This window comes from Vitis riparia, chromosome 18, assembly GCF_004353265.1.
Source record: "Vitis riparia cultivar Riparia Gloire de Montpellier isolate 1030 chromosome 18, EGFV_Vit.rip_1.0, whole genome shotgun sequence".
In the NCBI taxonomy this organism is placed as follows: domain Eukaryota; kingdom Viridiplantae; phylum Streptophyta; class Magnoliopsida; order Vitales; family Vitaceae; genus Vitis; species Vitis riparia.
The window spans coordinates 13,455,881-13,483,139 of NC_048448.1; the positions used below are offsets into that span (position 1 = coordinate 13,455,881).

Consider the following 27,259-nt stretch of genomic DNA (forward strand, 5'->3'; position numbering starts at 1 on the left):
TCTTAGGAGCTTTGGGCCATTGTCCCTTCCATCATTATGTTCATTGTTGATGTGACTTTATTTCATGTTTGATTTGAGTGGATCATCACTCCTCTTTGTGTTCTTCACTTCGCCATTATCCTCGCTTTTGCTTTTGATTCATCATCTTCATTTCACTCCTTATTTTTTCTTATAGCGGCCCATCTCAGTTTGATACTCTCTTTGCATCATCATTACACATCTCATTATTAGTTCGGGTTTTTTCATTACCTTTTTATTGTTATTATAGCCACTTTGGGCACCTTTAGGTCCATGGCCCATGAGATTTTCTATACATGTTGTTTTTTATACATGAGGGCATGGGTTTTGATCATTGGGTATTTGGGCCTAGTTTCCCTTCATTTCTATCACCTTATCACCCTAGCCTACGTTACGTCCCGTGTCTTAAGACCACCTTGAGATAATGGGATCAGATGTCATCTTCTACAGCTCCTATTTGGATAAGTGTTTGAGATTTGGTTGATATTTAGATATCATCATACTTCTTCTTCTGGAAGATGCCTCTTTGATGTTTGGATTCGATTCAACTGCGGATTTGGATGACTGGAGATCACACATTTGATGATGGATGATTTGATGTCATCTGATTTTTCGACTTACTGCACTTTCAATGCCATACTGGGACATATTCCATTTCGGTTGAGATTTGTATATCTTCATGGAGTTACATGTTCATCCCGACTTACAATATACATGCCAAGATGATGACCTATTTGTTATCTTATCATGATCCTCTAGTGGAGCCTTTTAGTCAGGCCCACACTTTTCGAAATTTGGATGTCATCATGTTTCTTCTTGTGGGAGACTTCTCTTTGATGTTTGGATTCGATTCAGCTGTGGATTTGGATGATTGGGGATCGCACATTTGATGATGGATGATTTGATGTCATCTGATTTTTTGACCTACTGCACTTTCGATGCCATATTGGGGCATATTCCGTTTCAGTTGAGATTTGTAGATCTTCATGAAGTTGCATGCTCATCCCCACTTATGAGATACATGCCGAGACGATGACCTATTTGTTATCTTATCATGATCTTCTAGTGGAGTCTTTCTCGAGCCATTCAATCAAGCCCACACTTTTTGGCATTTGGATGTCATCATGTTTCTTCTTCTGGGAGACGTCTCTTTGATGTTTGAATTCGATTCAGCTATGGATTTGGATGATTGGGGATCACACATTTGATGATGGATGATTTGATGTCATCTGATTTTCCAACCTACTACACTTTCGACGCCATACTGGGGCATATTCCGTTTCGATTAAGATTTGTAGATCTTCATGGAGTTGCATGCTCATCCCCACTTACGAGATACATACCGAGACGATTTGTTTGTTATCTTAGCATCATCCCCCAGTAGAGTCTCTCTTGAGCCATCCAGTCAAGCCCACATTTTTCGGCATTTAGATGTCATCATGCTTCTCCTTCTAGGATACACCTCTTTGATATGTGGGTCTGATTCAATTACAAACGTGGATGACTAGAATTACACATTTGATGATGGATTATTTGAGATCATTCGATTTTTCGACCTATCACACATCTGATTCCATATTGGGGCATATTTCATCTTCGGTTGAGATTTGTAGGTCTCCATTGATTTGTATGATTTACCTTCATTTTGTAATTATTCTCCAGTTGAGACTTTCTTGAGTCATTCAGTCAGGCTCATACTTTCTGATATTGTCGTGATTCTTTGATGGAGTTATCTTAGATTCATAAACTCTCATATCATTATTTCAGTGGAGTAGTCAGATCTCTTATACGTCCCCATTGAGTTATTCTCGAGTCATTAGGACAGACTGGATGCACTAGTTGCTATACTAGGGCATATTTTCCTTTTTTAGCTGCAGGGGTGATTGTTTTCTCACAGACTTGTTACAATCTTTATTACTCATCTGAGGGATATTTATTTGCAATACTGGTCACTATTTCGATGATTTTTGCCGAGATAAGCCTTTAGATGAGCATGACCTTTTGGGTTTTAACTGGCCCACTATCTATGACTCTTTAGTAGATTGTTATTTTGAGACTATTGTGGCTACCCTAGCAGACTATTCTCTTGAGACTCCCCAGTGGTTCATTCATTTGAGACGAGGATGGATTCTTCCAACAAAGCATTTCGAGTTAGAGACGTCTGACTTATTGTGACACTTCGTCAGGCATTATGATTTAGTTAGATAGGTTGTGAGACTATATTTCTAGTTAATTTGACCATTCCGACTCACCAGTGGAGCATCATTTGAGACTCATGGAGTCTCTTTCAAACCCTTTCAATGGATTGAGAGTTGTGGCGGCATGCTACATTGGGGTATATTTCCCTTTTATCATCTCTTTTCAATTTGGAGTTTAGAGCCACCATATCTTTTCAGTTTGGCGTTCAGTGCCACCATCTTTTCTCAGTTTGACATTCAGAGCTATCAGTTTATAGTATGGCGTTCAAAGCCATCATCCCTTCTCAGTTACAGCTTTCAGAGACACCATATCTTCTCAGTTACGACGTTCAGAGTCGTCCTTCTCAGTTTTGGTGTTCAGAGCCACCATATCTTTTCAGTTTGGTGTTCAGAGCCACCATCCTTTCTTAGTTTTGGTATTCAGAGTCACCATCCCTTCTTAGTTATGGCGTTCAGAGCCACCGTTCCTGCCTAGTTCGGCGTTCAGAGCCACCATCCCTTTTCAGTTTGGTGTTCAGAGCCACCATCATTTTTCAGTTTGGCATTTAAAGCCACCATCTCTTTTCAGTTTGGCGTTCAGAGCCACCATCTCTTTCTAGTTATGGTGTTCAGAGCCACCATCATTGTTCAGTATGACGTTCAAAACTACATCTTCAGTTTGGCATTCAGAGCCACCATTTTTTCTCGCAATTATGGCATTCAGAGCCATCATTGTTCAGTTATGGCATTTAGAACCACCATCTCATCGCGATTAGGCATTCATTGCCACATTTTCGGCATTCAAAGTCACATTCCTAATATTTAGAGTTGTCTTCAGTTTGGCGTTCAGAGCTATGATTTTATTTTGACATTCGAAGTCACTATCTCCTTACGGTTTGGCGTTCAGAGCCACCATCTCCTTACAGCTTGGCGTTTAGAGCCACAATTTCTTTTTCATTTGGCGTTCAGAGCCACCATCTCTTCTCAGTTACAAAGTTTAGAGTCATCCTTCTCTTCTTTGACATTCAGAGTTATTGGTTCATAGTTTGGCTTTCAGAGCCACCATTTCTTCTCAGTTATGGCTTTCAAAGCCACTATCTCCTTTTTAGTTTGGTATTCAAAACCGCATCTTCAATTTGGCGTTTAGAGTCGTTGTTTGTTTCTAGTTCGACGTTCAGAGCCACCATCTTTTTCAGTTTAGCGTTCAGAGTCACCATTCCTTTTCAGTTTGGCATTCAGAGCCACCATCTCTTTTCAGTTTGGCGTTCAGAGCCACCATCTCTTCTCAGTTATGGCGTTTAGAGCTACCATCTCCTTACAACTCGGTGGTCAGAGCCACCATCATTGTTCAGTATGGCGTTTAGAGCTGCATCTTCAGTTTGGCGTTCAGAGCCACCATATCCTTACAGTTCAACATTTAGAGCCACCATTCTTTCCCGTAGTTACGACATTCAGAGCCATCATTATTCAGTTATGGCGTTCAAAGCCACCATCTCATCGCAATCAAGTATTTATTGCCACATTTTCGGCATTCAAAGCCACATCTAGCATTTAGAGCTATTAGTTCAGTTCGGGTGTTCAAAGCCACGTTTTTAATATTCAGAGTTATCAGTTTACTTTAGTTTGGCATTTAGAGCCATCATGTCCATCTTTCGTTATTTGTTTTTAGTTTGGCATTCAAAGTCATCATGTCTTTTTTCTGTTTGGCGTTCAAATCCATACCTTCAGTTTGGAATTCAGAGCCATATCTTTAGTTCGACATTCGGAGCCATTATTTAGTTTGACATTCGGAGTCGTATCTTTAGTTTGGAATTCGAAGCCTTTGTTCATTTCTAGTTCAGCATTCAGAGTCATCATATCTCCTTTAGTTTTGGCATTCAAAGCCGTATCTTTAGTTTGGCGTTTAGAGCCATGGTTTTAGTTAGGTATTCAGAGTCATCATATCTCATGCAGTTTGGTGTTCAGAGCCATATCTTTAGTTTGACGTTCAGAGTCATTGTTTGTTTCTAGTTTGGCATTAAGAGCCTTCATATTTCCTCATTTTTGGCGTTCAGAGCCACATCTTCAGTTTGGAATTCAGAGTCGTTGTTTGTTTTTAGTTTGGCATTCAGAGTTGTTGTTTGTTCCTTCAGTTCAATATTCAGAGTCACCACGTCTTTCTTCCATTTGGTGTTCAGAGTCGTTGGTTTTTTCTAATTCAATATTCCGAACCATCATGTCTTTCTTCCGTTTGGTGTTCAGAGTCGCATCTTCCGTTTGGCGTTCAGAGCCATGTTTTCAGTTCAACATTCAAAGCCGTTATTTGTTATTAACATTCAAAGCCATCATGTCTTTCTTTCGTTTGGTGTTCAGAGCCATTGTTTGTTATTAGTTTGGCATTCAGAGCCATCATGTTTTTCTTCCATTTGGCGTTTAGAGCCACTGATACGTTCCCAATTAGTGTCTCAGCTGATTCATGTCCTCTCAATAGTCCCTGACAGTGGTACCATTTGATTCGTGTCCAACTGGTGTCCCTTGATTGTGGTCCTCAGAAGAGAGTAATCAACAAAATTTATAACCTATTACACCATGTACTAGGATAGCCTTAGCTAGCATAGCATAGTGGCTCTAGGGTCGTTCACTGGGATGGGTTTTCACTCCACAATTGATATTAATTCAAAGATGAATTGGTGCCTTTTCATTTCAAGGTTAGCTTTAAAAGAAAACATAAAGATGTTTGAGTGAAAAAGGTTTGGTTTTAAACTAACCAAAAATAGTAACTGATTTTACTTACAAAGAAAAGTGTTTCTTGGAGTTTAGATCACTAGGTTCAGGTTCCTTATACAAAAAGGGAGTTCCGGTCACTTGTTTCTTTTCCTCGCATTAGAGAACTAACATATAGTTAATTCTCTAACCGATGTGGTACAGATGTTTCCCTTTAATGGGTTCAAACACTAAATCCCTCTCACTGATTCATCTTGCAATGACTCATGCCTCTCACCTAGCATTTGCCATTCAAGGTGATCCTTAACCTTGGATTTCCCATCTCAAGCTCGCAAGAGATAACTAATGGATGTCTTCTTAGAGTCCAAAAGCCTACCAAGTGTTGGCAATTCTAGAAAATCCTACCTTCAAATCACCTCCCAAAAGCTCGCAAGAGATAAACTAGTGCATCTCCATGGACGGAGATCACTTGCCTTACCAAGTGTTGGCTCAGGTGAATTGAAGGCGTTTTAAGTTAACTAAAAAGATAAAAACCATTAACGGGTCACACTTTTTCTTCATTAAAAACTAAAACAACAAAACTTCCAATTTATGCATGAGAAAACTTACCCGACTTTCTTCACTCCAAGAGACGAAGAGCCTAGCCTCTCATCCTCTGAGGAAATATCCTCAGAGTTTGATTGGCTAGAAAGAAAAATAACGAGAAAACAAAAATGTGAAGGAAAAACAGAGCAAGTGCTCTGTAAAAATATATTTCTTCATTTCGCCGATTACATCATGATTATGTAAAGAAAATTACAAACTATATATAAGAGGTTATTCACCATTTGTTCTTACTTAAAGACTAAGGAATCCTATGATAGGTAGGTTACAAGGAGAGTTTGGGGATTTAGACATCAAATATCTAAAGCAAAATATCTCAAAATGTCGGTCGCAAATATCCGGAAGCTTCAGGAGAAATTCCACAGCAAGAGGGCTGCGAAATTTCGCAACAGAAGGACAACATTTTCGCAGCCCAAGGCTGATTTCGCAGCCGTGCAAAAATATTCCTTTAGCTTAGAGTGATCGGCTTCCAATGGCTGTAACTCCTTCATTTCAACTCCGAATCACACACCGTTTGAAGAATTGGATTGTTGACTTCTTGAGCTTCGAAACGACATATAGCATGCATAAATTGAACTCCAGGAAGTGCTCCAAAAGTGGCTGACACGACTGTCATCTAGAATGCTTCATGTTAGATTTCTCTTTGCTTCCCCTCCTTGCATTCCGGATTTGCTTATGGCAAAGGACTTCAAAACTTCGGTTCTTCATGTTTCTGAGCTTTCCATTACTTTGCCATGGATTCCAAATAACTCTCCTCAATCTTGGATTGCTTTGGTGATCAAATTACTAACAAAACACCAAAACTTACACAAAGTGATTAGAAATAATTGCAAAGGTCCTTAATATGTTAATTGGATTAAAAGGTAATAACTACTACTCAAAAGTGTTTAAAAGAGTTAATTACAAGCTATAAAATAGCATTTTTTGAGTAGTAATCAGCCACCATATTTTCTCTCTTTTAAAGTTCAGAGTTGCGTCTTCATTTTGGCATTCAGAGCCATTGTTCAACTTGGCATTCGATGCCATCGTATTTTTTTAGTTTTGGTGTTCAGAGTCATTGTGCATACTCATTTTGGCATTTTAAGTCACCATTTTTTCTCCCTTTTGGCGTTCAAATTCATTTCTCCTCAACCTTGTCATTCAGATTCATAGCTCCAAGCATTCATACTCATTGGCATTGCATATCTTGTCTTCACGATTTTTCATGCATCCTCATTACTTCGTTCTTATCGCTTCTTAACCATGTTCTTCTAGAATTCCTATTCCACTACACATAACATACTCCTTTGAGTTTACGACACATATTTTAGTCATGTTGTTAGGCACCTCACGTTTAGCGTTCTCATGTGGCTCACATAGGGCGGTCTCCTTTGAACACATTCTTTCATGTACTCCAAGGTGGTTCGATCGTTACTCATCTTTGACATCAACCTTCGAGTCACTTTTGGAGATGTATTAGAGGGAGTCTAGATCCTTGGTGCGACCTTAGAGGCACTTTGAGATATGCTTTTCTCTTAGGATTAGAGCTCATTTGTTCTTCTATTAGCCTGAGTGAGCTTGTGTCTTACTAGTGTCCCTTTGGGGGTCTCCTTTGTTTTTCGATAGAGTTCACTTCATTCCCCTCACTATTCACACTTTCTTTTCATTCTAATGTTCATATTTCTTACACTCATGAGCTCTACCGAAGAAGGGCATATTTGTAGACCCTTTTTTTTTAGTTATTCTTGCAGGTGTTTATTTTGTCAGGTGTTAGGATCTTCGAAGGCCACGTGTTGTCTCAAGAGAGGCCATTAGGGAATCACATTAGTGGGTTAAAGATGCAATGAGAGAACGACACGTGCAAGAGGGAATATTCAAAAATGGTTTGGAAGATTTGAGAGTTATAGAGTGGTTATAGGGGGCGAGTGTTTTTTTTAGGAGCCCGGGTTGTTGCTTGGAAGGCAAGAAAAGACTGAGAAGAAGACGGTTTGAGCAAAGAAGAAAGCTTGAAGGAGACATCTTAGAGAAACCAGTTAGAAGATGGATAGCTTGAGAAAGAGAGCTAGAAAGAGAGAGGTGGTCGGAGTTGAGAGTAGGAAAAGAGAGTTGTGAGAAAGTGAGCTAAATATTCCGAGGATCGATAGCGTGGGTATAGCTTGGGGGGGAAAAGAAAATCGTCTAATGATAACTGGGAGATAGAGTTTGAGTGGGAACTGGGAAGATGAGAAAGAGCTTTATAGAGAAGAGTTAGGAAAATATAGAGTTGCATGAAGAAAGAACTAGTTTTAGGAAGAGGAAACACATAAGGGAGCATCGGGGGGTTGCTTGGGCAAGAAAAAAAAATCAGCTGAGCCTGGGTTGTTGCCTAATGGTAGAAAAAAAGACTGAGAGGAAGATAGCTAGAAGAGAAAGAAGATAGCTAGGGAAGGAGGATAGTTAGGGAGAAAGAAGAGAGACTGAGAAGATTCAGCTTAGAAAGGAAAAATAACTAGAAAATAAGAAAAACAAAGAATGAGAATGAGTTGAGAGTAAGGTTGATAGTAGGGTTGTTGTTTGGGAAGGGGCAAGATAGCTGAAGATAAAAAAAGACTGAGGGGAATGAGCTAGGGACCCGGCTGAGTAAGAAGAAGGAAAATAGTCATATAGAGGAGCTGAAAGAGGAGAAACAGAAGAAGGTTGTGTTGTGGACTTCCAAGTAAGACCACTATGAGCTTGGCATGTTTCCATTTTTTTTTATGTTCCATTTCATTCTCTATTGATCTATGAGAATTGTTTTGTTGTTTAGTTTGGGTAACAAAAGCTTCTTGGTTGTTTTGGTTGAATTTGATGGTTTGCATATAATGCTCTGTTTTAGTTCCCTTTTGTATTCTTAATTTTTCCTTGTAAATAGCCTGATTCATCTTTGGGTTTGGTGTTTGAAAGTCATATTGTTGCTCTCAGTTTATCCCACCAGTTTTCAGCCTGTTTATCACTCATGAAACGAGGCTTTGACTAATAACTCGGGTCTATCATTCTTGCTCTACTTTTAGTTATTTCATTCTCCATACTTCTTTGCTCCTATGTATCTAGTTGTGGAATGCCTTGGTCCATGTATCACCATCTGAGAGCTCCTACTTATAGAGTGTAAGTTATGGTTACAAAGTCCTTGCCTCAAAATGGACTTTGAGGAATATCTTGAGTAGTCAGTATTTGGTTCCGCATCTTGTATCAGGAGGTAATGCCTTGGATGTTGCAATAAGTTAGTATTTGAGCTTGTGAAGACGAATAGCAATACAATGCCCTCTAGAGTCGAACTTGAGCGTACACGGCGATGGAGATTATGTCGTTTTCATTTCTCTATAATGGAATTGGTAGGAAAACAAATTGAGAGCTGGTTCATTTGGAGTTGAGTTGACATGAGTAGGCTAGCACTCACGCCTCGTCCTCTTGATATTCACAAGAAGCTCCCAATTGTAAAATCTATCAAGGACTTCGAAGATGAAGATAGCCTAACTTTCTCACAAAATTCACAGATACTGTGCCTTCCTGCAGAGGCTGATAATAAGGAGGAAAATGTGGAAACTAAAGATCGTAGAAGAAGGAAGTCCCTGGTTGAGGACCATGAACAATCATGTAAGAAGACAAGTTTGGGAGTTTGATCTCGATCTGGGATTGCTTGAACAACATGAGGAGATCGAGAGAGCTCGTGAGATGTTTTCGAAGCATTGGTTCGAGAAGAAGCTTAGTGTAGATCTAATCATGCGTATTCAGTAGGCTCACTAATAACTCATGAAGGGAATCCTCATTTGTTGATCTTATTTTTTGTTCTACTATGCTATGTTTCTGGAGATGTTTCCTCATTATGGTTTTTCTTTGTCTCTGGCTCTTATCCAAATGTATGGGTCGTGAGGGAGGAGACTTAGGCTAGTTATAAACTTCTATAATGGTGAGAGCAAAGCTCTCATTCACAGTGGCTAAACTAAGTTGGTGTCATCGATTAGGAATCTGGTTGCTCCAGTAGAAGAATGTACAGTTGGGGGAGATGCTTAACCTTTGTTAATGGATGCTGGAAGGTATCAACAGGGTCAGAATTGTTTGTCGGATGGGTGGTATTGCTGAAAGAGCTTCAAGGCTTATCTTCATGGAGATTCTGACCAAACGCAAGGGCCTTAAATTGAACCTTGTATCTATCACATACTATGTTAGTCCCTGCAGTGTTCTTTGTCTCTTTATTCTATAGATCTTGTTGAAGAAGTTGAAGATGAAAGCTATAGAAGTGTTTTGGAAATAAGGATAATTGAAACCAATCCTACTTCTGTAACATTTGCTTGTGTTTCGTCTATCTCTGCCTCTGAGATGACAATTAATTTTGGTTCATAGCTTCATGGGCTTATTGTCAGATGTGGGTTGGAAATGAATTCTCCTGTAGCAATCACATTGTTAGTAATGTATGTAAAATGTGAGCACTTATCTGATCCACGAAGTTTTTTTATATGATGCATAAAACTGATTTGGTGACTTCGAATAGGCATGATTTATAGGTATGTTCAGAATGGTTTTATGGATGAGGTTCCATGTTTGTTTCATGCGATATCTTCTGGTATGAAAGCAGACTCGATCACATTCTCAAGTTTTCTTTCATTGATTTCTGAAGGGGTAACTCTCACACAATGGAGGTAGAGATGGCACACAAGATTTTGACCAAAGACCCCTTGTAGATGTTATGGTGTGCACAACTATGATTTCAGGTTATGTATGAAATGAGATGAATAACAATGCCTTGGAAAGTTTTCAATGGTTACTTGAAGAAAAAAGTATAAGATTTTTTGGGTTTTTTCAGTATATTATTTACATGGAGAGAATACAAAATAAATAAGAAAATTACAGTCCTATTTTTGTCTATACAAATATTTCGGCAAAGATCATGCCATACTTGTATGGCATGATTTTATATTTACGTCTATAGCTGTATCCTTCCTAAGTTGGTTTCTAACAGCTCACGCCAACACTCCCCCTCAAGTTGATGCATACAAATCTCTGATGCACAACTTGTTGAGTGAGTTGTGGAACTCTTTGCTTGATACCGCCTTTGTGAGTATGTCTGCTAATTAGTCTTCGGACTTCACAAATGGAAATCAGATTATTTTTGCTTCTAGGTTTTCCTTGATAAAATGTCGATCCACTTCCACATGTTTTGTACAGTCATGTTGGACTGGGTCTTAAGATATTGCAATAGCAGCTTTGTTGTCACAAAAAAGATCCATTTCTGAGGCAAAGGCAAAACCTAGTTCAATAAGTAGTCTCTTGATCCAGAGTAGTTCACACAGCTTTTTTGCCATTCCACGAAATTCTGCTTCAGAGCTAGAAAGTGCTACCACCTTTTGCTTCTTGCTTCTCCATGTAATGAGATTCCCACAAACAAACATAAAATAACCTGAAGTAGATCTTCTGTCTGAGATATTTCCAGCCCAGTTTGCATCTGTATAGCCATTAATTCTTAAATGACCATTCTTTGAAAACAAAAGTCCTTTCCCAGGTGAGGAATTCAAGTATCTTAGTATCCTGATTATCGCATCCATGTGGTCTTCACTAGGGTTATGCATGAATTGGCTAACTACGCTTGCAGCATATGCAATGTCTAGATGAGTATGTGAGAGGTATATGAGTTTGCCAACTAACCTTTGGTACCTTCCTTTATCCATTGGTGCTTAATCTGAGTATTCTCTGAGTCTATGGTTTTGGACAATTGGAGTATCCACAGGTTTGCACTCCAACATTCCTACCTCAGTTAATATATCCAACACATACTTCCTTTGGGAAAGAAATATTCCTTGTTTGGACCTGGTAACTTCAATTCCTAGAAAATACTTGAGTCCTCCTAAGTTCTTCGTCTCAAATTTGGTGGCTAACTCCTTCTATAGTCTGGTTATTTCTTCATCATAATTTCTTGTGATAATCAAGTCATCCACATAGACTATCAACACAGTTACCTTTCCCACTTTGTGCTTTATGAATAGTGTATGGTCCGAGTTGCTTTGCTTGAATCCGTATTTCCTCATTGCTAGACTGAATCGCCTAAACCACGCTCTAGGTGATTGTTTCAATCCATATAGTGCTCGTTATAGTTTGCACACAACCTTGGTTTCAGTATATGTCATGTATCCCAGAGGAAGTTCCATGTACACTTCTTCTTTAAGATATCCGTGTAGAAAGGCATTTTTTACATTAAATTGATGCAATGGCCAGTTAAGGTTGGCTACGAGAAATAACAATACCCTTACAGTGCTCAGTTTGCAACTGGTGAAAAAGTTTCTTGGTAGTCTACCCTATATGTTTGTGTATAGCCTTTTGCCACCAGCCTTGCTTTGTATCTTTCGACCGTACCATCTACCTTGTGTTTGATAGAAAATACCCATTTGCATCCTACTGCTTTCTTCCCTTCAGGTAATGGAACTATGGTCCATGTGTTGTTCTTTAGTAGTGCTTCCATTTCCTCTTTTATGGCTTGAGTCCATTTCGGGTCAGACAAGGCTTCTTGAACTTAAGCTGGAATTTAACTTGAGGAAAGTACATGGACAAATGCTCTGAGGGGTTTGGATAATCTCTTGGTAGACACATAGTTGGCAATTGGATACTTTGATTTTCGCTTTTCAATATCAGGAGAATATCTAGTCGGTGGTTTGCCACAATTTTCCCTGAAAGGCAATGTATATCCAGCAGAAGTATTCAAGTCACTTATATTGGAAGACGTGTTAAGAATGCTTACCTCAGGGATATTCTCAAGAGGTGGGTCAGCATATACTAAGGAAGAGAGAGAGAGAGGGGAACTTAGTTCAGTTGCTGAAGAGGAACTTGGTTCAGTTGCTGAAGGCGTATACTTTTCTGAAGTTGTATTCTACTCTATGGGTCCATCTAGTCTTGTGGGATCAATCGGCACTAGGCTTGGTGCTTCATCCACCATAGTTTCACTATTTGTTCAATCAAAGTGCAACCATTTCTGCTTTTCATCTCGTGTCTCCCCCTGAAGAGAAGAAATGGGGGCTAGGAAAAAAGGTTAGGACTCTAGGAAGGTGACATCCATAGTTACATAGGTGCATCGGGTAGAAAGATCATAACACCGATAGCCCTTCTGGTGCACAGCATAGCCTAGGAAGAGACAACGGCGAGCACACGGATCCAGTTTAGTTCTTTGATTTTTGTGAAGATGTACATAAGCTACACACCCAAATACTCTAGGAAGAAGCATTAGGGTTGTAGGTAAAGAGACGTGTGATGCCAGAACTTGAAATGGAGTCTTAAAATTTAAGACTTTGGAGGGTAGTCTATTGAGTAGATGGATGGCAGTGACACCACAGTATTGGGGTGGCACATGCATTTCATGCAGTAAAGCTCATGCAATTTCAAGAATATGGCGATGCTTCCACTTAGCTATGCCATTTTGCTAAGGGGTCTGAGGACACGATGTCTCATGAACAAGTCCATGGTGTTCAAAATAAGTATGGAAGCGCTGATTAACATATTCACCACCATTATCAGAGTGGAGAACTCGGAGCTTGGAAGAAAACTGAGTTTGGATCATCACATGGAATGATTGAAACACATGTAATACTTCATTTTTATGTTTCATCAAGTAAAGCCAGGTCATACGGGTACAATCGTCAACAAAGATGACAAACTAAGGAACACTAGAACCAATCGAGATAGGGGAAGGACCCCACACATCAGAGTGAACTAAAGCAAAGGGAAGAGTGCTTTTATTCATACTTAGTGGATAGGAAGTCCGATGACTTTTGGCTATAATGCAGGTATTACATTTAAGGTCAGATAACCTCATATTAGAAAAAAAAAATCAGGCCATAGATGTTTCAGATAACCAAAATTTGGATGCCCCAAATGTCAATGCCAAAGCCACATTTGTCATTCTCTCACATCACTTTGTATTTGGTGAACATGACCTATGCTAGCATCTTCCATGTAGTATAGACCCCCCCTTTTAGTACCACGCCCAATTATCTCCTTGGTGGGAATATCCTGAAGAATATAAAATGTAGGATACATTAGGACAACACAATTAAGTTATGTTGTAACTTGACTAATAGATAGTAATTTATGTGAGAGCGATGGAACAAGTAACGTATTCAAAAATTAGAGTGAATGAGACAAATACACAGATCGACCCCTGTGACAGGAGAGACAACCCCATTAGCATTGGCAACACTGGTGCGTCGCAGTGAAGATGTCATAGTAAAGTCGATAGCTGTAAAAGCATGTGGTCTGTGGCTCCGGAGTCAAGAAGCCATGCACTATAATCAAAATCATAAGAGGAGGTAACTAAATTAGAACCATAGTTACCTATATCAAAGATGGGTCCTGCATCCTGAGAAGACTCAGCCTGGGGAATCAAGGAAAGGTGAGGTTCGGCTGACATTATAGCCACTTTGCCCTTGTTCTTATCCGCACCAGCTGAGTCCTTCTTTTTCTTTGCTTGCAACTCATACCACCTATTAGGATAACCATTTTTTTGAAACAATTCTCACTTGTGTGGCATTGGTTGCCACAATGGGAGCATTTCATTCCATCAGGAACAATTCGTGACTTAAAGGTTGTAGTAGATTTCCCATGGCTAGAGATTGCAACAGAGTTTGTGTTGGTTGAACTCAGTTTCAACCCTTTGGTAGTCAAAACCATGCCTGAGGTATTTTTGGGATCGCTAGTGCTCATGACTGCTTGCTCGATAGAGGAAAATGGGGGCATCTGAAGCACATCGTTGCTGATGTTGTCAAGGTGATCATCAAGACCATCAAGGAAGGTGTAAACGTGATCTTCTTGGAGTAGGTTGTTGTAGTGGTAGATGTTGGTGGCACATTCCATCAGATTCGGACGACGGAAATCAATTTCCCACCATAGTCCTTGTAGTTCGGTGTAGAACTTCTCAAGAGATCCACTACCTTGTCGTAGATGAGTCACATGTCGTCGGAGTTCATAGACTTGAGAAGTATCACTGCCATCGAAATAAGTCGTAGCAATGGCATCCCAGACCAATTTTGCTGTGGAAAATCGGATGAAATTGCCAATGAGTGTCGGATCCATAGAGTTTATCAACTATCCTTTGACAATGGCATTATCAGTACGCCATTTTTGAAATGATGGATCTGCCTGTGGCGGTGGTGGACAATCGTCGTTGATATAACCTAGTTTATCTTTGCCGAAGATGTACATCTCGACAACCTGGGACCAAAGGACGTAGTTGGAACCATCCAACTTGATACCGATTGGAGCAATTGAGTTTTCAGTGGTTGAAGTCAAGACTTAGACTTTGGATAAGGCTTCAGTCATTTGGATGGTAAGGGAGGTGATGATGGAGTCGGTATGTGATGGAGGATCACCAGAGTTGGTGATAATGCCGGTGTCAGTCATAGCTAAAGGGCACGGATCAAACAGACAAAACTAGAGTTTTTCCGGTGAAAGGAGCCAAGGATCAGATTCCTGGCTCTAATACCATATCATATTTTCTGGGTTTTTTCAGTATATTATTTACATGTAGAGAATACAAAATAAATAAGAAAATTACAATCCTATTTTTGTCTATACAAATATCTCGGCAAAGATCATGTCATACTTGTATGGCATGATTCTATATTTACGTCTACAGTTGTATCCTTCCCAAGTTGGTTTCTAACAGTTCACGCTAACAAAAAAGAGACCTAGTTCAGTAACACTGGCAAACGTCTTACCTGCTTGTGTTGGTTTGGTTGTTTCAAAATTGGGGAAGGAAATGCATGGTCACATACTTAAGAATAACAATGGGAGGAAGTGACTTAAGAAGATTCAACAAGATTGGAAAATCCTTCAAGTCCTAAGTTCCCTCCAGGAATTGGTGTAGGTCATTTTGGTGGCTTCAGTGGTTCTTCCAAAACTCACTCTAGCAAATTTAATGGCACAACCTGGATGCAGTCCGAATCAAGGAACTAAGAGGATCTAGGATATAAATTCTTAGGCGCTCTTATCTAGAAGTTTTTCGTCTGAATCCATGCAAAGTGAAGACCATGGTGCCTTCTGAACACTCTGCAACTGAAATTGAGAACAATTCAGAAGTAGAATATAGAAAAGGCCTAGAAGAGTTGGGAAAGTTAAAGCAGGAGAATGAGAGCACATTGATAATCCTTGTGATGGGGAAAGGTGGTGTTGGAAAATCTTCAACTGTAAATTCAATCAAAGGGGAAAGAGTAGTTATTGTTAGTGTCTTTCAGGCTTCGTGTTTCAGGTAATGAGAGTTGCAGGTGAAGCTAACATGTAGAAAGAGGCGGTGAGGGGTGTGGGGTCACTAGAAAGGTCGAACCCCTCAATTGAAGAGAGAAGAGGCAAAATCTTAAACCCTAACCCTATAAGTCAGATCCAACCTTCTTTTATTTTCTTTTTAGAAGTTTCAAATTGAAGCTTTAGTGAAACCTTGCAATGGTTTCGGATGAGAATCCTTGTTGTGCACTGTTGAAGGAGAGATACTCGAAGTTGGAAGAGAAATGGAATGCTCTTCGGAAAACCATGTTGTTGAAGCAACAAATTCAAAAGATTGAATCTAATAATCTCCGTCTTAAGAAAGCATTTGAAGAAGAGCACACATAGGCAGAATTTGAGAGATAGAAGAAAATGAAAGAATCATCTCTTAGAGTTTCTATGGAGAATGAAATCTCTTCATTGAAGTATGAGATCTCATCTTTGCGGTTAAAGAGGGCTCAGGAACTCCAGATGGAGATGGGCCCGAAAGAGGAGAAGAAATAAATAGACTGAACAAGATCCTTGAATAAGAGACAATAAGGGCAAATTCAGAAAGGAAGAAAGCTGAAGCTAAGAAGAGTAAAGTCGTTGAGGCATGGAAAATTGTGAAAACTGAGAAGGGTAAGGCTGATAAAGAAAAGAAGATTGCTAATCTTGAAAGGAAAAAGGCAAAGGAATACATGCTTCAATTGGAGATATTAAAAAAGGAAGCTGATGAAGCAAGGTCCAAGTCAGAAGAAGCAAATAAAAGTTGTGAAAGGGAAAAACAGAAGGTGACAAGGGAGAAAAGACATGCAGATTTGGAGATTTCCAAAGTGTAAGAGCAAAGGAAGCTTGCAGAAGCAAATGAGAAGAAAGCCAGGGTAGAAAAATCCCATGTTGATCATATGTCTAAACAGTTGGAAGATGATAGACAAAAGATTGAGAAATTACAGAAAGAGATAGATGAATTTGTGTCATCTAGGAAACAAGTTGAGGCTCTTGCTATTCCACCTAATAAAAGTGTGAATACTAAAACTTCAAAAATGAAAGTTAGGCATCGATCAAAAAAAATGAAAAGAGAAGCTGATGATGGAAAGTTGGTCATGGAGTTTCTAAAGTCTGAAGAGGTAAACAAGAAAGTTGATGTAGAAAAACAAGAGTACTCCTCCAGAATGCGCCTAGAAGAAAATGCTTTATGCGTGGCCACCTTTGGCATGCAATCTTGGTAGCCACGTGTCCTCTTTTTTTATTTCTTCCTCTTTGATTTTAAAAATAATTTCCAAAACTCCATTTTTCAAATAATTTTCCAAATTCTAGTTTTTCAAATAATTTTAATTCCTCAAATTTTCATCCTTAGAATTTTTAGGCTTACCAAGAATCCCATTTTTCAATAAAATTTGCTGTCACTTTCTTCGACAAGTAATTTTCACATTTTTCTTAATTTTTAAATATTTTGAAATAAGCGTGAATTTAATTTCGTAATTCCAAATAATGAAATTTATGGGATTAAATCAAAATAAATTGGATTTTGGTGGGACCCAACATGTTCTTTTCATTGACTGATTGATTGTCATGCTTGATTGATTTGCTTTGTGACACATGCGATTATTCTGTATTCGTTTACTAACCTTTGTTTTCCATGAAGCAATTAGCTCATTACTTAGGTACACTATTTGTCTCACGTGTTCATTCGATTATTTTTAGATCAATATTCTTTTGGTATCCATGTTTGATCAATTAATTGCCACACTTGTTTTAGCTTAATTAGTAGAGACCCATTTTTAGGGGCTTAGAGGGGGGTGCTACAGTTTTTACCGTACCTTCCCAATAAGTAACCTGACCCCTGAGCCCAGATTTGGTTTTTCACATACCACATTTTCCAAATAAGGAGTCACACTTAGAGTTTTCTTTTTTATTTTGTTTTCCCTTTAAAAATAAAACAAAAATAAGTGGCAACTCCAAGTCATTTTCTAAAAAAATAAATCTTTTTCAAATAAAGAGCGAGTTCGCCATCGAGTGGAAGTGCATGTGCGGAAATGCAGGGTCCACACCATTTTTCCAAGTTTTCAATCTATCCATATTTTCCAAATAATGCACCCTTACATGATTCCCTTTTTTTTTTTTTCATGTTTTTTAATGAAAAAAATTTCTAAATTTTCTAGAATATCTTTTTTTTTTTTTTTTATGTTTTTTTAGGAAGAAATTTATAAAATTTCTAGAATAGATTTTATTTCCATTAAAGGGCAGCCAAGCATAGACACTCTTCCTTTTTTTTCTATTTCCCCCCTAAGAAAATCTGAACATATAAAGCACTAAATTTACCTTTATTATATTATATGCCCGAAAGGTGCGGGATGATGCATATGGATGTCTACATGAATCCTAAAATAAAAAGGTCAGAAATGTGAGAAAAAAGGTAAAATATCCAATGATTGATTATGTTAATTCATTACAAGATTTCATTTAAAATTCATCATTCTTCAATTGTTGGATGATATTAACTACGTACGCATGGAGTCGTCAATATATATAGCACATATTCATTGGTTTACAAGTTTTCTTAAGACAAAAATGGAAGAAGTGGTAATCATAGTAGGAGCTGGCCCTTCTGGTCTTGCAACTTCTGCATGCCTGAATGTTCTCTCCATCCCCAACATAATCCTGGAAAGAGAGGATTTCTTTGCCTCTTTGTGGAAGAAAAGGTCTTATGATCGCTTAAAGCTTCACCTCGGAAAGCAGTTTTGCCAACTTCCCCACATGCCCTACCCCCCCAGGTACACCCACATTTATCCCCAAGGCTCGTTTTCTTCGGTACTTAGAGGACTATGTATCTCACTTCCAGATAAACCCACGATACCACCGCTTGGTAGAGTCTGCATCCTATGATAAGGTTGCAGGAAAGTGGCACATAGTGGCCAAGAATACACTCTCTGATGAGTCGGAATTGTACCTAGGGAAGTTTCTGGTGGTCGCCACTGGTGAGAACAGTGAGGGTCTCATTCCTAAGATACCCGGGTTGGACAGTTTTGGAGGGGAGTTCATGCACTGTAGCAAGTATAAGAACGGAAAGAGATTTGCTGACAAAGAAGTTTTGGTTGTTGGATGTGGGAATTCTGGCATGGAGATAGCCTATGACTTATGGGATCGAGGTGCAAAAACCTCTATTGTTGTTCGCAACCCGGTAATGTCTCTTTTCTTTCACCATTTCTACAATTTGTGATGGAAATATCGGCATGAAGGCATGAAGACATTTTTGTCTAATAATTAAAACTTGGAACTCTATATCTCTTAGGGTTTTCCTAGATCTCTTCTCCATATATATGATATCTCCACTAACTATATTGTTGGTTACAGAAACATGTGGTAACAAAGGAAATGGTGTTACTTGGAATGTTTTTGTTGAAATATGTTCCTCGCAAGGTGGTGGATTATGTTATTGTGTCTTTGGCCAAATTGAACTATGGAGATCTTTCTAATTATGGGCTTCCAAGGCCAAAAGAGGGACCATTTTATCTTAAAGATGTAACTCGTTCACCTCCGATCATTGATGTTGGAACCATAGGCAAGATTAAGGAAGGAGAAATTCCGGTATATTCTTATACATATTTTATAATCAATTAATTGTTTGCAAAAGGAGTTTGATAATTTAGCAATAGAAGCATTAAGTTCTATTATCAAACAAAATCAAATTGGAATGGATATCCAATCTGCCCAAAACATGGTGATTACATCATTTCTCAAAGACTTGGTGAAAATATCAGATTATTCTGATTTATTCTGATAATATTGTTAATAATCACTAATGAAGATGACAATGTCTATTAGGTTGTGCCAGCAGTTACAAAGATAGAAGGCCAATATGTCTATTTTTCTACTGGCAAAATGAATCAATTCGATGCTATAATCTTTGCTACGGGCTACAAAAGCACTGTTTTAAAATGTCTTCAGGTACAAAGTCGACCATCTTAACTCAATATTTATTAAGGTTAATTAACTATATATATATATTTTAAAAATATTAATGAATGTGCTTTAAATTAAATGTAAACAGGAGGATGAAAACCTTTTTAACGAGGATGGAATGCCTAAGAAGAATTTCCCGAATCACTGGAATGGGGAAAATGGTCTCTATTGTGTTGGATTTGCAAGTCGAGGGCTATTTGGAATTGCAAGAGATGCAGAACATATAGCCAATCACATCAATGGTGTTGTGCGAGGGAAATAATTAAAGGTGTGTGATTTAAGGATGATAAATTTTAGGTCAAATAAAAATTTTTGCTTTTGTAACCATTGGCATGTTTGTGACACAATAAATGACACAATTTTTAGTCATGTATTAAAACAAGAGGGATAGGTTTTTGGACTAAATTTAACATGATCATAAGGGGTACTATTGACATTAGATCCTCAAATTATTAATTATTTTAATATCAGCTCACATATAATTCATCTATCAATACAATTAATTATCATCTCCATCATATAAAGATGCAAGGACAACTGCAAGTTCAACTTCAACTAGAAGCAAGGACATCCTATAGGGAATGAACGTGGATTAAATTCTGGTTGGATCTTTTCATTGATTAAGTGACAACACATTTCTTAATACAATTGCATAGGTTTGATCATAATTAATTAATTTGCTCCTTGTATCATGTTTATTACCTAGTTGATATAAAAACCAAAAGAGTTGAAAGAAATTGATTGACTTTAATAAATGAATAATTACAATTGATGACTCATACATGTTACGTATGGTTCCACAAAAAGTTGAAAGAAATTGCAAGAGACAAAAATAAAGATCAGAAAAAAATAAAATAAAAGAAAAAATGCATGAAAATAAAAAATATTGAAGTCAGTAAATTAATATTATAAGGTATGTTAAATTCATTGTATTTTTTTTCTTTTTTATATAAATAATTTAAAAATACATAAATTTCTAATTCATTATAATTATAAAGAGAGTAGAATTCATAAAAGGCTCCTAATCCCAACAATTCATTATAAAAAAATTTCTGTCTCCCAATCTACATGAATGCTACCATATTATCAACCTCCATTTTTATACTTGGGAGATATTTGGTAAAATGAAAATTATAGATATATGTAATTGGATAAGCATCTTTTGGTAATGAGTAATCCATGTAGATTTAAGAGATTTGCTATCTTTTGTTAATAGATAAATCAGTTTTGAAGCCTCTCTCTTTCCAGTGTACTAGCCTCTCTTTGTTCTTTCATCGACAAATCCATACCTTCTAGGCAACCTCCCTGCCTGTACATTTGATGTAGCTGCCATTGTTGTAGGATGTGAAGTGGCCCTAGTTATTTTAGAAACAGCTAAATCATCACCAACAAGTAGGCCATTAAGCAATACCCCTATTGAAACAACAAAACACACTCGACATGTTTAGTTATCAATTATCATCAACTAGTCTATTAATTAGATAATCATGACATTGGTGCAATACAAGATCCATAACCTAGAAAAGCTCTAAAATCCTTTATAGAACCCAATCTTCTAGAGGTTAGCTACCATATACATGCAAAGTTGCAACAGAAGATTAAGATGGGCAATAATTGTCCTCTTGTGGTTTCCAGTCTTACCATTTTCTATCCTTTATACACAAACTAAGATCCTAAAAAATAGACTCAAAAGAGATCAAGAAAAAAAAAAAAAAAACACATACAATTCTTACAAAAAAAGAGACTATCTACAACCGAAGAATATTTCGAAATGTATCACAAAGGTTTTGAATAATTTGGGACTCTTGTGCTGCATGCAAATCCTGGAGTGACATGTCTTCATAACTCCTGCCACAAATGAAATATAGGGGTTAGGAACAAAGAGCTGATCATAAAATAAATAATCATAATACAACAACCAACCATGAATATGTCATTTTCTTTGGTACTGAGACCCTCACTCGAATAAATGAGTGAACAAACAAAAGTGGCAGTAAAAAAAAGGTATGTCTGCAAACAAGCTTCAGCATTCAGGGATAAAAAACTTGAGCAAACTATAAGGAAAGTATGTGATAGCATTTCAAGTTTAATACATCCTGGACAGAAGCATGCTCGTGCATGGTTGTTCTTTGGTTGATGTGATTTTCAAAAGACAAACGTGCCTTAAGCAATAGCTGGGAAAATTTGATTGGATGGTTTGTTCTATGGCCAATGTCATTCCGAAAAGATAATAAACATGTTGAAAGATAAGAGTTGCAAGAACTGGAATAAGGGGAAGACCATACGTTTTGTGGTAAGTCAAAGCTTGTGAGAGGTTTAATAGTGTAGAGCTTGAAGTAAGCCTATGGTACATGCTTGGAGGAAGGGGAAGTAAACATCAAAATTTTTAGTAAATTAAATTAATATTAAATTAGACTTCAAAATTGTGGCTTCTCAATTCAACAAAATTTGGGTCACACACATTTGATGCATGACATATATTTAAAAGGTAACACGTGGAAAAATTTGGAAGGTTACAAAGTTTAGTTTTACAAATAAAATTTGACGTAAATTGAGAGAACAGAATTGTGGAATAATTTTATTTTCATTCATCTAAGAAAAACTACATTTGGTGTTAGCTTTATACAGAAAAATCCTAGCTATAGAAAAGGAAACTAATTACTAAGCTATATCAAATCCCATTATTTATGGGATACTCTAATAAAATAGGAAACTAACTAAATTAACCCAATTCTAGGAATTTTGGTTGTTACAAACAAACTCTCTTAAACTAACATAATTATTATACACAACAAAATACAAGCCATTAATTTACAACCATAATTCATGTTTTCCCACACTTCCCTCAAGCTGGTGAATAGGTATTCACCATTCCCAACTTGGATACAAAACTTTGAAACACTGAACTACTTAGTCATTTGGTAAGTATATCGGCAAGTTGACCATGTGTAGACACATAAGGTGTACATATCAATCCACTATCCAACTTCTCTTTGATGAAGTGTCTGTCAATTTCAATGTGTTTCGTTCGATCATGTTGTACCGGGTTGTGAGCTATGCTGATTGCAGATTTATTATCACAATAGAGTCTCATTGGGCCATCCCATTTAATCTTTAAGTCTTCTAAAACTATCTTCAACCATAGTAGTTCACACACACCCTGAGCCATTGCTCGGAATGCTACCTCCGCACTAGACCGCGCTACCACATTCTGTTTCTTACTCCTCCATGTCACGAGATTTCCACCAAGAAAGGTGCAATATCCAAAGGTTGACCTTCTGTCAATAATTGAGCCAGCATAGTCAGCATCTGTCTATGCCTCAAGTACTAACCCTTCATTCCTTTTGAAATGAATACCTTTACTTGGTGTCCCTTTGAGATATTGTAACACTCGATAAGCTGCCTGTAGATGAGCTTCCTTTGGACTATGCATAAATTGACTAATCACACTCACTGCATATGCTATATATGGTCGTGTATGAGATAGATAAATGAGTCTTCCCACCAAGCGTTGATACATTTCTTTATCTACTGTAGCATCCTTTTCTGCCTCTCCGAGTCTAAGATTCAAATCTATCGGAGTACTTGCTAGTTTGCATGCGGTCTTGCCAGTTTCTTTGAGAAGATCTATAACATACTTCTGTTGGGAGATAAAAATGTCTTGCTTAGAGTGAGCCACCTCAATACCAAGAAAATATTTCAACCTCCCTAACGCCTTGATCTCAAATTCCTTAGCCAAACATTGATTTAGAACCTGTCTCTCTTTGTCATCGTTTCCTGTCCCTATTATTTCATCGACATACACCAAGAGAGCTATGAGTCCCCCCGAAGATGAGTGTTTAATGAACAACGTATGATCTCTTTGACTTTGCCTATATCCCATGGTTATCATCACTCTTGCGAATATTCCAAACCATGCTCGTGGTGATTGCTTAAGTCCGTACAAAACCTTTTTTAATTTACATACAATATGAGCAGCTAAATTATTGTCATAACCTGGCGGGACCTCCATATAAATTTCTTTCTCTAGTTCTCCATACAAAAAAACATTCTTGACATCAAATTGCTGCAAATCCCAATTGTAATTAGCTACTAATGGCAACAAGACTCTAACAGTGTTCATCTTTGCGACCGGAGCAAAAGTTACTTAGTAATCAATCCCATAGGTTTAAGTATAACCCTTGGCAACCAATCTATCCTTATATCTTTCTATTGATCCATCTGCTCTGTATTTCACAGTATAAACCCATTTACACCCCATGGGTTTCTTTCCTGCTGGCAATTTTACCAACTCCCAAGTTTTGTTTTTTTCTAATGCCTCCATCTCAACATTCATAGCTTGTTTCCATTTTTCATTGGTCAAAGCCTCGGACACGGTGGTAGGGATAGATATAGTGTTTAGGCTGACAAGGAAGGCTCTATGAGATGGTGAAAATTTTTTAAAGGATAGGAAGTGTGTAAGAGGGTATAGAGGTCGATTTGTGCATTCTCTAATCCCTTTCCTAACAGCAATAAGGAGGTCCTGGTCATCATTGTTCACATGAGATTTAGATTGCAATGAAGGATTAGAAATTGTTACCTCATTTTCAGAATTTGGGTTGAAGTCTTGGACTTGCACATATTCAGGGACAATTGTCTTCTTCCTCGAAAACACTTTGTCAAATCTCACATTCTCAGGGGTAGATTTTAGATTTTCAGGCATAGGTTCAGGTTGATTGGGCAGCATAAGTTCAGGTTGATTGGGCAATTTAGGTAAGGTTTCAATCAAAGGATCAGTGGGACGACATTGTTTTGACAAGGGAAGTGATGCCAGATCAAGGAATAAAAAATCCCCCTATCCTTATCTTCCATTATCGAATTCTCCCCCTGAAGATAAGGAATGGTGAAATAAGATTCTTGTTCATGGAAAGTAACATCTACCAAGACATAAAATCTTTTTTATGGAGGATGGTAACACTTATACCCTTTCTGAGTTGAAGAATAACCCACAAAAACACATTTTAATGCCCGTGGATCTAACTTCCCCTTGTTTTGATTATGAACATGGACAAATGCCACACACCCAAATATCCTAGGAACAAGATTATTTGTAGTGTGTATGTTTGGATAGAATGTTGAAAGTATGTCCATTGGACTCTTGAATCCCAAGATCCTATAAGGCAATCTATTTATGAGATGAGTAGTTGTAAGAACTGCTTCTCCCCAAAAGGATTTAGGCACATTTTTCTGAAACATGAAGGATCGGGTTGAGTCAAGAAGGTGACCGTTTTTTCTTTCTACCACTCCATTTTGCTGTGGAGTGTTAACACAAGATGACTCATGTATTATTCCTTCCCTCTAAAAGTATAGAGTTAGGACTTGATTGAAATAATCCTTAGCATTATCTGACTTAAATCACTACAAGAAATAGGAGAATTAGCGACGAAGTTTTAATGTGGGAAAAAAAATTTGTCACTAAATGTTATTATTAGTGACAAAATTTAAAAATCGTCTCAAATTTATTAGGCGCAACAAATTTAGTGACAAAAATGTAACTTTTGTCACAAAAAAATATTGACAGTGAGAAAGTCATGCTAGTAAGTTATTCATGAAATTTTTTTGCGACAATAATGAATATTTAGTGACAATTATTTTGTCGCAAGATATATTTTTCACAACAAAATATTTTATTGAAATTTTTATTACTAAAGAATATTATAAAATTTTAGGGACAAAATTTGTTTGTCGCCTATTGTTATATTGCAACATGGTATAAAATATTATTTTAAAATTTATTTCATATGATATATTAATAATTAAGATTAGATAATACTGTATAATATTCAAACATATTTTATTTTAATATCTTACAATCCACATATTTATTGAAAATATAAATTTTTTATTTTTATAATTATATATTTATTTAGGTCACACACATATGACTCTTAGTTGTTGGATTACATAAAATGAGTTAAATAATTTGATATAATATTTTTGTTTGTGAAATCCTTTTATATAAATTAGAATCTACATTTTATTGCACATTAAATATATTTTTCAAATAATGTTACATTCAAGGATTAAAATGTTGTCAAATATAAAAGCTTTCAATATTTCGCCATTTTTTCCAACCCCAAAATTCGCTCCAAAATTTTGGAGTTAGGGATTCGAACCCCAAATAAAAGTTTAAATATTCACCTATCCACCGTCAAGATAACTTAACATTTGTTATATAGTATGATACCTATTAAATATAAAGACTTATAAATAAAAAAAATGAAAAATTTACATATGTATTGAAAAGAAATATTTTAATAAATAATTAATAATTATTTTATAATTAAATGAAAATATTCCAACATGAAAATAATCATAATAATTTTCTTTACAAATCTTTTTTTCTATATCATTAATATATTGATTAAATATTAAAAAAATTATATGTAATCATAATTTATTTTGTATTATTAAATACAATTGAATCAAATGAATCTTAATTTAATATTAAATATTTTTTTTTCATTCAATTTAAAATTGGAATTCAATTTTTTTTTAAATTATATTTTTATATTTATATTATTACTTATATTATATTAAATATATATTATATTTATAAAATAATATATATATATATATATATATATATATATATATATATATATAATATTAATTAATTTAATAGGATTAAAAAGGACTAAAATTTTAAAATTATTAAATATTAGATTAAAAATATTAATAAAATATTTATATCTTTTTATTAATAATATATAATATATTTTTTGCTGCCCCAAAATTTTGGAGTTGGAAGGATTCGAACCCCCAACCAAAAAGTTCTAATGCTCACCCACCCACCATCAAGCTAACTTAGTTTTGGATGTAAAAAATGACACCTATTGAATCTAAAGACTTATAAACGAAAAAATGAAAATTTTCTTTATGTATTAAAAAAATTATTTTAATAAATAATTAAATAAAAATATTCCAACATGAAAATAATCATAATAATTTTCTTCACAAATCTTTTTTTTCTATATCATTAATATATTAATTAAATGTTAAAAATTTATATATAATCATCATTTTATTTTGTATTATTAAATATAATTGAATCAAATGAATCTTAATTTAATAGGATTAAAAAGGACTAAAAATTATTAAACATTAAATTAAAAGTATATATATATATAATATTTTATTAATAATATATAATATAGTTTTCTTGCCAATTTGGAGTTAAAGGATTCAAACCCCCAACCAAATTGTTCATTTATTCACCCACCTACCAACAGGCCTATCTTAACTTTTGGTATAAAATATGACACATATGTGGACCCCGCATTTCGGCTCATGCGTTTCCCACTCGATGGCGAGCTCGATTTTTACTTGAAAATTTTATTTGTTGATTAAAAAATGACTTGGAGTCGCCACTTATTTTTGTTTTATTTTTAAAGGGTAAACAAAATAAGAAATAAAAACCCTAAGTGTGACTCCTTATTTTGGAAAAAGTGGTCTGTGAAAAACCGGATCGGGTTCGAGGGTCAGGTTACTTATTGGGAAGGTACGGTAAAGACCATAGCACCCTTCTAAGTCCCTAAAGT

At 36.5% G+C, this 27,259-nt stretch overlaps 2 protein-coding genes across 2 annotated transcripts; one reads left to right on the forward strand and one right to left on the reverse strand.

Annotated features, from left to right (window-relative positions):
• Positions 1–10,678: 10,678 nt before the first annotated feature.
• LOC117905425 (secreted RxLR effector protein 161-like) lies at positions 10,679–11,161 on the reverse strand. The gene has a single exon (XM_034818347.1). The coding sequence runs from the start codon at positions 11,159–11,161 to the stop codon at positions 10,679–10,681; it is 483 nt and encodes a 160-aa protein (XP_034674238.1).
• Positions 11,162–18,287: 7,126 nt separating this feature from the next.
• Positions 18,288–19,941, forward strand: LOC117905426 (probable indole-3-pyruvate monooxygenase YUCCA10). Its single transcript, XM_034818348.1, is given in 5 exon segments — positions 18,288–18,482; positions 18,484–18,897; positions 19,071–19,304; positions 19,542–19,664; positions 19,768–19,941. Coding segments are annotated over 5 exon segments (1,140 nt in total).
• Positions 19,942–27,259: the final 7,318 nt, after the last annotated feature.